Source organism: Nylanderia fulva, unplaced genomic scaffold (genome assembly GCF_048542155.1).
Source record: "Nylanderia fulva isolate GAGA-0341 unplaced genomic scaffold, ASM4854215v1 Scaffold11, whole genome shotgun sequence".
Classification (NCBI taxonomy): domain Eukaryota; kingdom Metazoa; phylum Arthropoda; class Insecta; order Hymenoptera; family Formicidae; genus Nylanderia; species Nylanderia fulva.
Window position 1 is genome coordinate 4,492,987 of NW_028189302.1, and position 15,312 is coordinate 4,508,298.

At 33.1% G+C, this 15,312-nt stretch overlaps 4 protein-coding genes across 8 annotated transcripts; 2 read left to right on the forward strand and 2 right to left on the reverse strand.

Annotated features, from left to right (window-relative positions):
- Positions 1-155: 155 nt before the first annotated feature.
- Positions 156-2,008, reverse strand: LOC114936854 (uncharacterized). Its single transcript, XM_029310183.2, has 4 exons — positions 1,581-2,008; positions 866-1,365; positions 641-742; positions 156-554 (listed from the first exon to the last, which is right to left on the reverse strand). Exons 1-4 carry the CDS (start codon positions 1,748-1,750, stop codon positions 352-354), a joined length of 975 nt encoding a protein of 324 aa, XP_029166016.1. The 5' UTR covers positions 1,751-2,008; the 3' UTR covers positions 156-351.
- Positions 2,009-4,064: 2,056 nt separating this feature from the next.
- Gat-1B (GABA neurotransmitter transporter-1B) lies at positions 4,065-8,615 on the forward strand. The gene is made up of 13 exons (XM_029310179.2): positions 4,065-4,391; positions 4,476-4,695; positions 4,793-4,894; positions 5,023-5,200; positions 5,268-5,400; positions 5,480-5,614; positions 5,688-5,791; positions 5,938-6,062; positions 6,143-6,255; positions 6,348-6,479; positions 6,603-6,806; positions 6,883-7,050; positions 7,119-8,615. Exons 1-13 carry the CDS (start codon positions 4,122-4,124, stop codon positions 7,218-7,220), a joined length of 1,986 nt encoding a protein of 661 aa, XP_029166012.2. The 5' UTR covers positions 4,065-4,121; the 3' UTR covers positions 7,221-8,615.
- Positions 6,504-9,363, reverse strand: LOC114936856 (male-enhanced antigen 1). Of its 5 annotated transcripts, none has more exons than XR_003820786.2 (6): positions 9,129-9,363; positions 8,413-8,615; positions 8,254-8,325; positions 7,757-8,014; positions 7,105-7,266; positions 6,504-7,019 (listed from the first exon to the last, which is right to left on the reverse strand). XR_003820786.2 is itself a non-coding variant. In XM_029310185.2 (4 exons), the coding sequence occupies exons 1-4, from the start codon at positions 8,992-8,994 to the stop codon at positions 7,799-7,801; spliced, it is 495 nt and encodes a 164-aa protein (XP_029166018.1). In that variant the 5' UTR covers positions 8,995-9,012; the 3' UTR covers positions 7,290-7,798. The 5 variants fall into 5 exon arrangements, 1 of the variants encoding a protein (XP_029166018.1); XR_003820784.2 differs by lacking the exon at positions 9,129-9,363 and adding an exon at positions 8,991-9,012; XR_003820785.2 differs by lacking the exon at positions 9,129-9,363 and adding an exon at positions 8,991-9,012 and having other exon boundaries at positions 6,504-7,039.
- Positions 9,364-9,670: 307 nt separating this feature from the next.
- LOC114936855 (pancreatic lipase-related protein 2) lies at positions 9,671-15,293 on the forward strand. The gene is made up of 9 exons (XM_029310184.2): positions 9,671-9,976; positions 10,102-10,284; positions 11,813-12,133; positions 12,242-12,341; positions 13,365-13,513; positions 13,853-14,098; positions 14,362-14,568; positions 14,699-14,855; positions 14,961-15,293. The coding sequence occupies exons 3-9, from the start codon at positions 12,082-12,084 to the stop codon at positions 15,016-15,018; spliced, it is 969 nt and encodes a 322-aa protein (XP_029166017.2). The 5' UTR covers positions 9,671-9,976; positions 10,102-10,284; positions 11,813-12,081; the 3' UTR covers positions 15,019-15,293.
- The last annotated feature ends 19 nt before the right edge of the window (positions 15,294-15,312 follow it).

The following is a 15,312-nucleotide window of genomic DNA, read 5'->3' on the forward strand; positions in this document are numbered from 1 at the left end:
CCAGCTGTTTTGATTGCATCAAGAACATGAAAAAATCTTATGCTAAATAATTATTTTATTATTGATGATGGAAAGCTCTACATATCTGTAATAAAAACTATGGAAGGTAATAAAATAATGACAATATTATACTATAAAAGAAAAAAATAGAGAAATGCGTGTATGACCACAATAAACATTTCATATTAATACTAAAGTTTTACATATAATATTTAGAACATTTTAATAATTTTTTTATATAATACTTTTTGGTACACATTCACAATTGCACAATGAAAACGTAACGATAAAAATATAAGAAATTGACAAGAGCTTAAATATCCATAGTTAGCAATTAATGAAATGTCATGTTTACGTCTCTTTTGAACATGGTACTTTCACTAGTTTCATGGTTCCATCCTTTGTAAAAGCAAATATTGATTTTGTCTCTTCTCTTTTGGTTTTTATTTCCATCTCTTGTACAGAATTTGATTCTGAACTTTTTGTCATATCAATATTAATCATATTTACTGGTTGCAAAATGGATATTGGCTGCTTGGAACATGTTGGATTATCTAAAACAAAAAATATTTTGCTTTAAACAAACGTTAACAAATTTATTAACAATAATTGATATCATTCAATTATAAGTGGTAATTACTTGTTGGTAGCATACTGGAAATATACAAATGATCACTTGATATACCTATCAGCGGCAGTGGTGTAATTTGAGCAAGTGGCAAAGTTGATTGCAATGTTTTTTCTAAAAGTAATATTTTCATCGAGTTATTGCTAGCAATAGTACTGGAATTATCTAATATAAATCAATAGCATTATAATAATTAGGGAAAGTAATTCCCTAATAAATACAATTTTTTCTTCATACCTCCTTTTTCATTTTCCTTGTTTTCTGATTCGATTGTCCTGGTACAACTATGCCTTGTTTGCTGATTCTCAAAAATACATGTTCCACATTTATCACAAAATGTTTTCTGTTTAACGTGATGTTTCAAATGATACATCATGAAAGACTTCAAAGGTGTGGTATATTTGCATTTGTTGCATTGTAACCATGAGTTAATGTTTTTTTGTATCCTATTGTCTTCTGAATCTATATTGTTCCTTCTCACTTCTGTTTCCATTTCAATCTTCTTCTTATCGGTATTCTCTTTCGCATTGGATTTTGTGATCTGTGGTGGCTGAAACTGTTTTGGCCAGACATCAGTAGCTCGGAGCTCACCCTCTTCCAGAGAATATTTTTGTTCTAAACATTGCAAAACTTTATCGCGAATGGGATATATTTCCGTTTCCAGCCTGTCAAAAGTATTAAGGAGAACAGCACAACTGCGACAGATGACATCATCCTCTGATATTACAACTACATATCTGCAAAAATATATATATAAATAAAAATATATATATATATAAAATATATATATATACACTTATATATTAGATGTATAAATATATATATATATATATATATATATATATATATGATATAAATGAAAAAAAATAAATAAATAAATTCTTTTGCAATACTCAGATATTCTTCTGCAGAACAATCATGTAGATTGTTAAATAAATAATTGATCTCTTACCTCTCGCCCACCAATTCCCCAAGTTTCTCGATTAACTTGGTCTTTGAATATTGCGTCCTGCAATGAGGCAAGTTATAAAAGCGGCCCTGAATTTTGATGTCGCAAACGAAACATCGTAACAATGTTTCCTGCTCTCTCATAGTGTTATCAGTATTATCAGTTTCAGCCATAATTTCGAAAATATTAATGCAATTTACGACAAGACTAAAAATCCAATTGCCGCGCGTATTCGTAAGAATTATTCTCGCAGGTTAGGTTAGGTTAGGTTAGATCATCGTAAGGTTAGAGTCATAACATATAAGAGATAATTAATTATATTCAATATCATGATTTTAAATAGAAAAGATTTGAAAGGAAAGAATTATTTTATAATATTATAAATTGTATTATATATCTATGTTTCTAACTGTTTTTTTCTCGTAGGTTTCGTTGGAAATTCAACAAGAACCAAGAAATATGAAAACAAAAAAAAAATGCATGAGAAAAGAACAGAGGAAACACACATAAACATTATTATAAAAATGGAAATTTTGAAGAAGAGAAAGAAAAAAATATATAACTTTTTATGTATCCAGTTATTTAGAAAGAAAAAGTATAGATGTACTTTTCAAAGTAAGTAAAATTATATATAGGTATGCGATTTGAAATATATACTCTAGATGAGGCTTGATAAAAATTTTTTTCTGATAAAAGCAGATAATTTTTTTTAAGACGAACAAAAAGATGTTTTTTTCAAATTTTTAAATTATTAAATATATATATTATAAATATATAAAAAATAAGGTACATTAATGTTATATCAATTTTGAGTAAAATTTTTGTTTAATAAATAAATTAATAAATAAAGTAATTATATATTAATTTGAGCCTTATATTTTTATGTATTTTATATGAAAATACATAAAAATACAAATAAAATCAATAATTTACTAATATGAATTTTTATTGCGTTTCAGGAATTTTTCAAAATATCGAGACGCGATTTTATCTCGTCGCCTTGCAACCTGATGACTGGCTCAATCCTGTATTTAAAACGTCTTATATTATTTTTCTCAGAAGATGACAATGAAATTATATATAATATGCATCGAAGGATTCATGCAACAATAATATAATAATGATAATAAAAAAGGGAAAATATATATCTCGCGATCAGGCGGCGCGATTCGCGCATACAGAGATCGGCCGATCTCTATCTCCGAGCACACGAGAGATCCTAAATATAGTGACACACTATGACATTAATTTGTTGAATGGAAAGATAGGTGCGTTCCTACTCGAGGGGGACCGAGTGTCATTGTGGGGTAGATAGTGACGGGGTACGGCAGAAATCTCTGCATTCGCGCGAGCCCTTCTTCGAAGAGTCGCGCTCGGCTGAGCGGTTTGCAAAAAAAGGGTGATCTCGCCCTTCTTCGGAAATTCATCTGCATCTCCCACTAAAGATCCCGGAAGTGATCCTGCACTGTGAGGATCGCGGAAGAAACTTATATTAGACAGGATGTCGAGGACACAGGAATAAGGATCAGTGCGAGAATACCGAGAAGTGGAAAAGAAAGGATATTTACAAGAAAAACGCATATTATTGGATCGCGCAATTACTGCGTATGTATCGCTTGCGAAAATTCTATGCGAAATGAACACTTTGATCGTTCCCTCGGTCATTGATCGTATATCTATCATTGCTTCTTTAAAGGTCTATATATATGTGTGTGTGTGAGTGTGTGTGGGAAAAATTAATTAAGTAAAAATAAGATTTTTTGTCTCTCGTGTTATATTGTTCATATTTAATTGCTAATTGATCTGAAAAGTTTCATTTGATACTCAAGTTTAATAGCAATCGTGTTTAATACATGTAATATATTCTCATTATTGGATAAAAAATGGGTCTTTCTCCGTTGTCGCGGAATATAAGACGAATATATGAAACATACCGCGACGTGCACAGAACACCATGAGTTAAATATTAAAATAGGACAAGGTTGTGACGATGAGAACGCATTCGGTGAACGCTATGATTCCCGGAAGTGGCTCGTTATTCATCGTTCGTCATCATCAAGACCCTTGTCTACTATATGTAATACCTTGTACGCGCACCTCGCGCTCGTGTACGCGCGATGACGACAATGGCCACGATGAATATTACAAGAGATCCCGTAAATATTATCTATTACTTATATTAGGGCCTTATCATCATTTCCTGTATACTCTTCTCGAACCTCGCAGTACATCCGGTCGTTTTTAAGGGTTGTTTATTAAAGCTGACGTAACTAGAATAGAAAAGATCTCGTTAGAAGTTTCCTAATTAGACTAAGTAAGAGAATAATTATCAATCAGTCTCATTCATTCGCTATTGTTATGTTCTCTTCCATCTTACTGTTGATTCAACTTCTACTATAAATATATTCTATTATTTCAATCAAACAGAAGAAACGTGTAGTACATATTGACGAGCTGGTCTTCACTCGCAACCGATCGGTTAGGAGGATGAGGTGAACCCTTCAAACCCGATCTCATCCCGCGATTTCGTCGCTGCAATAAATAATGCCTTCGAAAGGATCGACCGGTCGGTCGGACCGGCCCAAGGTAGACAGATCCACCAGTCCTCTGCCGCATAAACCGGCGACGAGTTCAGTGAACCCCGTGCAAGAATTGAAGGCTCTTTTCGTCGAACCCAGCGACAGAGATCTCTCCAATGGCGAAAAAGATGCGGATTTCCGATTTGAGGCCATACAATGCCTGCGACAATCCTCCATCATGATGATCAGAAGTCATCTCCACGATCTACCGGACCGAGGAAACTGGAGCAGTAAGGTGAGACATATGTATATATCGAGCAACGGAAATATGATACTCGACCAAAATCTGGATCTAATCGTTAAACTTTCTCTTTTAAAGATCGAATTTATTTTGTCGGTCGTGGGATTAGCCATAGGTTTGGGAAACCTATGGCGATTTCCTTACCTCTGCTACAAGAATGGCGGCGGTGCTTTCATGGTGCCCTACTTCATCGCACTCGCATTGGCCGGTATACCCATGTTCCTGATGGAATTATCCTTAGGACAAATGTTGACAATAGGCGGTCTAGGTGTCTTCAAGATAGCACCGATCTTTAAAGGTAATTCTGGAGAACGCTTTCAGGATCTTAAGTGTCTCGGCGTTAAAATATACTTTCCAGAATACAGAAACGGATAACGATGTTGATCTCTTTACAGGCATCGGATATGCGACCTGCGTACTTTCCTGCTGGACCAATATATACTACATCATCATCCTCGCTTGGGCACTTTTCTACTTCTTGGTCTCTTTACGAGCTGGTGAGCATACCATATTCAAAGTATTTCGATTTTCCGATATTTCTACCTGAAATCAATTTTATTATTTAAACGATTAAAAAGTTAGATTAAAAAGTCTAATTATTACATCTAATATAAATTTTGTGCAGACGTACCCTGGAGAACGTGTGACAACTCGTGGAATACGCGCTACTGCATCACGCCCGATGAACGTCTGAATGTTACATGCTGGCAGAACGAATATTGGCCGAACGACCTCATATGCTCTACGTCGTTCGGGAATTTGAGTCACGAACTGCTGAAAGACCCGGTCAAGGAATTTTGGGAGTAAGTTACAATCTTTTTTTTTGTTTTAATTAATTAATTACGATATATGTTTTTCTTTCACGAAAAGGAGACGGACCCTGCAGATTTCAACTGGTATTGAAGACGTGGGTGGAATAAGATGGGAATTAGCTGGTACGCTTGCGGTCGTATGGATAATGTGCTATTTTTGCATCTGGAAAGGCGTCAAATGGACCGGCAAGGTAAAGCGGCCTCTCGTAGAATCAAATCCTTGCACGTTGAATGTAAAAGTATGTGAATTATATACACGATGTAATATAGGTTGTCTATTTCACGGCGCTCTTCCCGTATGCACTGCTGGCAGTGCTGCTCATGAGAGGCCTGACTCTTCCTGGTGCTGTGGAAGGTTTAAAATATTATGCTACACCGAATCTCTCGAAGCTCGGTGATCCCGAGGTAATACTTTTAATTTCTCATTAACATATATAGCTTTTTTGGAGCAGAATATTTATGATAATCCCGCATATAGGTATGGATAGACGCAGTGACGCAAATATTCTTCACTTATGCTCTCGGTTTAGGTGCCTTGGTAGCTCTAGGTAGTTACAACAAGTTCAACAATAATGTTTATAAGTAAGCATCTTTTTTCTTCGTGTGAAAAACAGCAAGCTTAATTATTGTGTCTATGTATATTCGCTATTAAATGTCACATAAATCAAATATGCAATATATTTAAGTCCCTTTTGTGAAATCTACTAAGTCTTATTGATGTATTGCAGAGATGCTCTCATTGTATGTGGAGTGAATACTTGTACCAGTCTGCTCAGTGGAGTGGTGATATTCTCCGTAGTTGGTTTTATGGCCCACGAGCAACAAAAACCTGTAGCCGATGTAGCTGCTTCTGGTAGTTATTCATATTTATTTTCTCTCTTTCAGTATTATACAACGCAATAATAATTTTCTAACATCCTTCATTTTGATCAGGACCTGGTCTAGCGTTCTTAGTTTATCCCTCGGCGGTATTGCAATTACCCGGGGCTTCGATTTGGTCAAGTTTATTCTTCTTCATGCTCCTTCTGATAGGATTGGACAGTCAGGTACAATTCGTTGAATTAAAAAATCGATATTCATTATTCCATAAAATTATCATTGATTAATGTTAATGTTAAAAATAAATCGTAATTTCTAGTTCTGCACCATGGAGGGCTTTATCACCGCTGCCGTGGATGAATGGCCGCGACAACTCAGAAAACGGAAGGAAATGTTCATCGCGATTGTATGCCTAATCTCCTATATAATCGGACTTCTGTGCATTACGGAAGTGAGTAAATATTTGACATGTGCGTATATGTAAGGACTATTTAATGATAATAATTGTTACAAAATGTCTCTATTTTGTATATCTTATTTAATTCTGCATTTTTAAAATAAATCTTTTATTTAGGGCGGAATGTACGTGTTTCAACTCCTAGATACATATGCTGTGAGCGGATTTTGTCTGCTATTTCTGATGTTCTTTGAATGCATCTCAGTGTCGTGGGCATTTGGAGTAGATCGATTTTATAATGGTATACGTGACATGATAGGCTATTATCCTTGCTTCTGGTGGAAGATATGCTGGACATTTACCACGCCTGCCATTTGTGTGGTGAGACGTCTTTAATTTCTCGTGAGATTTCAGATAATTCATATGCATATTACTTTATTACCCTTTGTATATATAGGGCGTTTTCATCTTTAATATCATCAAGTTTGTTCCTGTGAAATATCTCACATACGAATTTCCATGGTGGAGCCACTTGTTAGGATGGCTTGCAGGTCTCTCCTCGATGTTGTGCATTCCAGGTTACATGATTTATATCTGGAATGTTACATCCGGAACTACCTCAGAAGTATGTAATGTTACGCAAAAGGGTAAGACGTTCTCGCGAAATTTTATAACTTACTTATTTCTTTTTAGAAATATCGGAAATTGATAAAAATAGAAGACGATGTTGCTGCTTTGCGAAAGAAACTCAATCCAATTAAAGCTGCTACCATTGATGCAGAGTTTGAGTTATAGAATATCGTATTGTGTCTTCTTCAATGGATATTACATATATGATGGACTATAAAACATTAATAAGAAACATTTAAGCGCATCGAGATGTAAACGATTTAATAATAAATTCAGATTTCATTATACTAGTATTAAAATAAGATGTCATATTGTTTCATTGACACTTCGAGCAATGTCACATCCAGTGATACTGATCAAATTAATATATCATATTTGTAGTTTATTTCTAAATACTAGATCATAAACAAAAAAGCAAAGGTGATATTCTTTATAATTTGTATAACTAATACATTTTGATTTCTTCTTCCTATTACATAACAATTGCACATCCTATAATTTCACGAGATATTGCTTAAACTTTAAAATTTCTTAATTTAATTAATATAAAAATCAAATAGTTTATTTTACATTTAAATGCTAAAATATGATTCATTTTTGATTATACTTCTACATCTTTTAACACTGTAATAAATTATAATTTAAATAATTTCAGATGTATATACTGCTCATTATGTGCAAATGATAATAAAAATTTCAACCTTTTATGTCGTAACCCGATGATAATAACTGCAACTTAAAAACTATGGCTCTTTGTTTTGCATCTGTTTAATGCGAACGAGAAGTTGCTCCTTCCACTGCTCTTCTGAGATAGTAGACGCCCATTGTGGAATTGAAGTTTCAGGAAGAGTAATGGATGCCATTACAGATTTAACTTCTTTGATCTTAGTTGCATCTAAGTCAATATCAGAACGATTGTGCGAACATGACCAGACTTGCAATATCTCTGAAGAACAACTCTAAAATGTGAGTGTAATATTAATCTTCAATCGATTAATTAAATGCATCATCATAAATGTGACAGATAAAAACACAAAGAAACAAATCTGTTATATTATCTGTAATATATATGGAATCTTTGAGAAGATTGTAAAACAATTTTTAAAATTGAATAAAATAGAAGCATTTTGATTCGAAATGTTTCGGTTTATTAAATAATTCTATAATAATTGCTTTTATTAAAGAAAAAAAAGCTTACTTGCTGAGGCTCACTTGTATGAGCAGATGATATTTGAGTAGATTCGTCAAATTCAGATAACCATTCATCATTCTGAAATAGAAAACGAATGTTTGATTAATTTTAAGTGTCTTTATTAGAAACAATAAGAGTTCTTGTTAAAATTACTTAATAAATTACCTCTTCTCTCTCCAAAATAGGATCGGCATCAGTAGATACCTGAGACAACGGCACATATCCTGCCATTCCCATATCCTCGTCATCACTATCCTCTTCATCATTCACCATTCTTGTATCCAGAAGTACATTGGAAATTGTCAGATTTTCCTGAATAGGTTCATGTGTAGGCTCAGGCGACATGGTATGTGTTGATATATTTAACTCTAGAATTAACAAGAATTTTAACAAATATGTAAGCACTGAACAAGAATATTTTTCATGTTGACACTGTTTTCACCACAAAATAACATTAGATATGTGTAACAGCGATAATTTTAAATTCTAAATATTGATATATTGTATTCTATATACATAAAAATAAATTAAATTTCTCATTGCATATAATCTGGAAAATAATGTGAAAAATGTGGACAAATGCGATAAAAACAATTAAATCGTCATTAAATTGGAAAGATAGAATATTTCAACTAAAAATTCAATGTTAAAAAAATATACTAATTCTCAAAAAATAATACATACAAATAAACTGACTATACGACAAACTGAAATTATTAATTGTTCGTCAATCGTTAATTTACTCATATTTGTACGTCATATTTTTCACTGCAAGATAATAATATAAGTCTTGCAATTTACACACAAATCTTATATGAAATAAACACCACTCATTTTTATACACACGTCACATGTCCATTTTACAAACTAAAATAACAAACCTTTTTTTCAACTATCGATAAAACCACTGCTGAGTCGCGCATTATTTTTACAAATTTATAAATATGTATAAGTTATTATTATAATATTTTTACACACACATGTAGATGACACTTATTATTCATAAGAAAACGATTTTTCGAAACTTCAGAGAGAGAAAGAGAGAGAGAGAGAAGGAGAGAAAAATACTTCTCTCTCGCTTCGTTGTGCTGCGTAGTAAAGGACGGTGGAGGGGGTACTGACGTGCGCAGCTGCTCCCCCACGTGACACGCCCCCCCCCCTCTCCGCGACGGTCACGTGACAGTAATACGTGACGAGCCGCATATCAGCGCCGTCTGGAGGTCAATGTCGATTTAAAGTCGCACGGATCAAGACGCGCGCCTTCTCTTTCGCCATGATAATTATAGGTATTGTACGAAAAATTCTTTAATTAAAGTATTGTGCGATAACATTAAACACGCATTAAAGCATGCGAAACGCAATTATAAAGTATAACCCGGAGAATACGATCTGCCAATCACAGTCGAGGACAGTTTATGATTACGACACGGCCATCTCAATCACATGTGAACGCTGCTTACGATTACGGCGTATCAGTCGGCCAATCACAGCGCGAGTTTACAATCTTGAGATATTCAAACGCGAAATTTTTCAATTGCGCGCCCAAACGGATCTTCGAATCCCCGGTCGTGTCGGTGCTACGAGGACAAAAGCGTAAAATTGAAGAAGCAACAGCAGACGGCGATGATGATGAACAGTCGCATGATGAAGTGCGATTTTGAGGAGATGGTTTCAAAGATCGAGCTTACGAATCTAAATTCGACGCGTCTCTTGATAACCTCGCCTTTAGGTAATAATGAATAAGTTGGAATAATTTTTATATGCGAATACTCGTTTGTTGATTTAATAAATAAAACTTGCATTAAAGAGTTAACATGTTATGCTACACATAGACATTTACTTGTTTGTTTTTAGTAGGAATATATAACGTTGCTTTACAATACGTACATGGTTTATGTTGGATCTTGCGATATTATTATCAAGGTTGCACAGCAAGGTTTGCATGGAGATGGTATTTCCTTTATCGCTATGCACCGTTTGCAAACGATTTTATTAACATTGATGGTCTCTACAGAATTCGAGAAAGATACTATACCAGTAAGTCTTGGCAAAATATAAATGTATAATATTTCTGCATATAAATCAGCTCATGATTTAATGATGTTTTGTTGCTATTTGGGAAATTGTATTTGTTATAGCGGAGTTTTTTAAATTTTATTATTTTAAAATAATTCCTATTCCTATATAATATATTTAATATTCATTCCTCTATTATGCACAGGGCCTAATTACCATCTTTGTAGCAATAAGTACTTATATCTACATATAAAGTATACATACATAATAACAGAATAATGCTAGAGATATATATATATATATATATTTATATATATATACACATATCTAGCTATATATATATATATATATATATATATATATATATATATAGCTAGAGAACATATATTACATTATATATTAGAACGTTTATTTTGTTTTATAAAATATAAACAGTTTTGTATCTCCTCGTCTGATGAATTCTTTATTATTGTTTTTATTGATTTTTCATCATTAAATTTAAAATAGTTGTTATATTTATATTGCTCTTGTTTGGCAACTTCAATCCAAGATGAGTCATCAAATATGTAAAATATATGCATGAAAAAAATCAAAAATAAGAATATATATAGAAGTTATCAATTATAAGTACAAGATTTTTTCAAATTATATGAATGAGAAATATAAGTCGTATAACTTTACTAGTAATATGTCTCTTGTTGATGATAGCATCATTATGTGTTATTTAAATCATGTATCAAAAACCAAGATCTGGAAACATAATACGCAGTTAAAGCAAGCTGAAAAAGTTTCTCTGATTCCGGAAAGTCTGAACTACTTTGCAAGACAATTTCTTCTAGTATTAATAATTAGAAATGTATGTACCCAATAACGAAAAGTTAGTAAAGAAAGCAAGATATAAGGTTGTAAATATAAGTATAAAATTATAAACACATATATATACACAATATGATTTTGGTAAATTTTTACTGTTTACTTGTGATTGTAAACAAACAAAATAGAACAACATCGTTTTTAACATATTTTCGTATCAAAATATATGTATAAACATATAGCTTATCCAAAGAAATGGAAAATATGAAATCATTATTTTGCATGCATATATATTTAAAAACTTGTTTTTGCAAAAATTATACAAGTGTCTTTAATTTCAGAAAAAAATTTTTACAGCACACTGATACATTTGCAAATAAAAAAATAGTTTATAGCGGAAATTTTTTATTTAGAACTACTTTATACTGTTCTGCCTTATTTATGCAGTATAACGTTCTGCTAAAAAGGACCTTGAACGACCAAATTATAATATCATGAAATTATAAAATCATGAAAAAAATTGATTAAAGTTATTAAATTATAAATTACAATTCTATAGAAAATGATAACTGATAGAATATAGTTTGGATTTTACTGATTATAGGATAATTCTAATGGAATAGATTTATCTAATAAGTAGACCTGTTTTGAAAATCGAGAAGCATCGTAAAGATATAATAATTACTTAATTAAAAATACGATATTTAATTAAAAATATGCTTTTTTTATATTTCAGAGTAAAAAATCGCTTCGCACCATCGAACATAGAATTACTGGAGATGTTGCCGGTAGGACCGGTTTTAAAATCTGCGTTACAGTAATGAACGTATTAATGAGTTGAGCGCTCTTATCATACTCTCGAGAGCTGGTCGACGAACAAAAAGAAAGAAGCGCGGGATGAATGACGAACTGAGAGACATTAAGCCGAACAAGTTTAAGTAGTAGTAATCCGGTGTATCTCGTGGAGACGAGACTGGTGTATCGTGTAGCATCCAATTCAAAGATATGTCACTCGTCGAATTTCTCGCTCTTTCGACCATCCTTCTCGTCTGGTCAGGTAATTATCGGTTATCGATTCAAAGTCTCAATTATAAATAGAAATAATTTTTTTTCTCAGTAAATTTTAATTAATTAATCCGATTAATCCATCAGTTGTTAATTTCAGCGTATGCATATCCGGAAGATAGACTGAACTTTGAGGCGCGGACATCAATTCTCGAGACAATATTGGAACGCGAACCAACGGCTTTCAAATTGTACACCAGGTGAGTGCAACCTTTTATTTGTTCAGATGACGATTTATAATGAAATGTTTAAGATAGTAAATCTATATTATATTTATTTAACATATTTTATTATTAATATTATATTAATATATTATAGATCTAATATAATATTATTAATATAAATTATACTAAAATTAATATTATTAATATATAATTAATAATATTATAACATTACGATGTTATTATATAATATTATATATAATATTTATTATACAATATATATATATATATAATATATAAAATTATATATATATAATATATAAAATTATATATATATATATATATATATATATATAAAACAGCTATACATTCAAATAATTGAGCGAAAGAATGACAGAAAATTTGTTGGAATATTGACCAAAGATTTGTACGGGAAAAGATTGATTTAAAATCAAATTGCATAATATATTGTTGTATAAATTATGTGTATCATTACATATTGTGTTTGCATAAAAAAATCTCGATTTCCTCAAATATAATTAATTATTTTATACATGTATTTGCGAATTGTAATAGAAGTATCTCTTATAGCGCCGATCGAGAATCAATCATTCGCCGACGCGGCTAATTTCCATGCACCGTGGCACGTTATCGCGGACTGCCCCGTGGAGGATGCATCAGTTTTTTAATGATACGTGCAATCAGCGAATATTCTATTCTCAGCGCTGACGTTCGATCGACTATCGAGCATCGAGGCGCCGTGTCGCATCGCATCGCGTCGCGTCGAGTTGACGCCTGGATATCGTGCCCTCGGATTGATTGTCCCCTCTCTTGCATTTTTTTCTTTCTCTTTTTCCGACAGACAAGACGACCGAGGAAGCGAGGAGGAAGCGCCACTTTAATGTCTTAAATTTTTTTTACATTACGCGAAGGGAATAACAAATTTCAAAATCTATATTTGCGATGGAAATTGTCCCTGTATTATTTTGCAGTATCTAAAATACATGCAAATTACAATACAATTTGCAATCAAAATCATCATTATGTTATTATTTTGCGCAGGGAGAACCCATTCGGCGAGGAACAATTGTTTCTGAACGATACCGAGGTATTGTACGCGTCGCACTTCAACGAAAGCAGACCGACCAAGTTCATCGTTCACGGATTTAGCGATACCGGAAACGAAGGCTGGGTACGAGATCTAGTAAGAGGTGGGCGAACATGGATACTGCGTCGCAATTTGCGTATTTTTATTTATCATTTGCTATTACTATTCCTACTTCTTTTGCAAACAATCAGGGTCAGCCTATTTCGGTAAATACGGAATCGACGTCGTTATCGGTTCAAAAGTCAGCGCGATAACAGCTTAATTAATCGTTTTCGCAAGTTCTTTTCTCGCTCTCTCTCCACAGAAACTTTGCGGAAGAGTTCCAAGTTTCTTTTTATATCACGAGCGATTTTCTGATCCGATAAAATCTCTTATACACAACGTCGCTTTCGAAGTAAAAATAAAAAAGAAATAGAGGTGTGACATTTAATTGCATTTTTAGCGTATCTGCATTATCAAGATGTGAACGTGATAGTCGTGAGTTGGGGAATTTTGGCGTCCTACGCTTATCCGGTAGCAGCCAAGAATACGCGTCTCGTCGGTGAATATTTAGGCCAATTTCTGGAGTTCTTAAATCGAGACTCGAATCTGGAGTACAAGGATGTGCACATTAGCGGTCATAGTCTAGGATCCTACGTGGCAGGCTTCGCCGGAGCTTATCTCGAGGGACGTATCGGAAGAATAACAGGTAGAACAGAGTGATCTCGTATCATTCTTATGTTAAGACAATTATGCAATTCGATGAAAGTACATTGCAAATTTTTTTACAACACTCTAGAATATAATTATATCATATTTATACATATATTTTTTTCAAAAAAACATTAAATATATGAATTAGAATTATTATATTTTTTGGAACATGTTATTGAAAAAATAGGACTAGAAAGTAACTGCGAATAAAAGATACCACAAAGATGCAATTATAATTAATAATTTTTTTCCCGGAAGGATTGGATCCTGCGAGTCCCCTGTTCGAGACCATTTCCGGTATCGTCGATCCGGAATATCGATTGGATCCAACCGATGCTCAATTCGTGGATGTAATCCACACCAGCGGTCCAGCGTTTGGATTCTTGGCGCCTTTGGGACACGCCGATTTTTATCCCAACGATGGCAAGATTCCTCAACCTGGATGCACCTTCATGCCGACAATAAGCAAGTATTATGTATATAAAATATATTCGTGCAAATGTATTAAAATATATTATATATTGTATCTTTGCTAAGAAGAATACAAAAATAACTCGCGAACGACATCCTAATGTTACTTTACGTTACTTTTCAGCTTATTGTAGCCATTCACGGGCGCATCAGATTATGACCGAAAGTATCGGCAGCACACTAGGTTTCAAGGCGAAAATGTGTGAGAGCTGGGAAAAATACAAGCAGCAACTTTGCGATCACAATCCGATCGTATTGATGGGCGAATACGCTTCTACATCGTAAGTTGTCTCCTGTTTTTATTTATATATTCTATATATTATAAGTTTTTCGAAGATAGGATATACAAAAGGACCGATGTACAATATTTTTTTTCTCTCGTCCAGGTTACGTGGCAAATTTTACTTGTCGACCAACGGCGCGCCTCCGTACGCACTACAGTAAACATTTTAACTATCGATTTTGATTGATTTTGATTTTGAGAATTTTTGCGAACTCACGATTCGAGAACGATGTGTAATATAATAATTTGTACTAGTCATATACTTATCTTATTTATGAAAAGTTTTCTAAGCGTGTACCGAATATATATACTGGCATCGGAAATGTATCTTTAACATAATGTTAATAATGTGCGTTTTACATACATATAATTTTAAAAAGAGTACAAATTACATTAACTGTGAGTACGATTTTAAATCAACATGCCTTTTAAACAATTGTTACTTTTTTCATTTT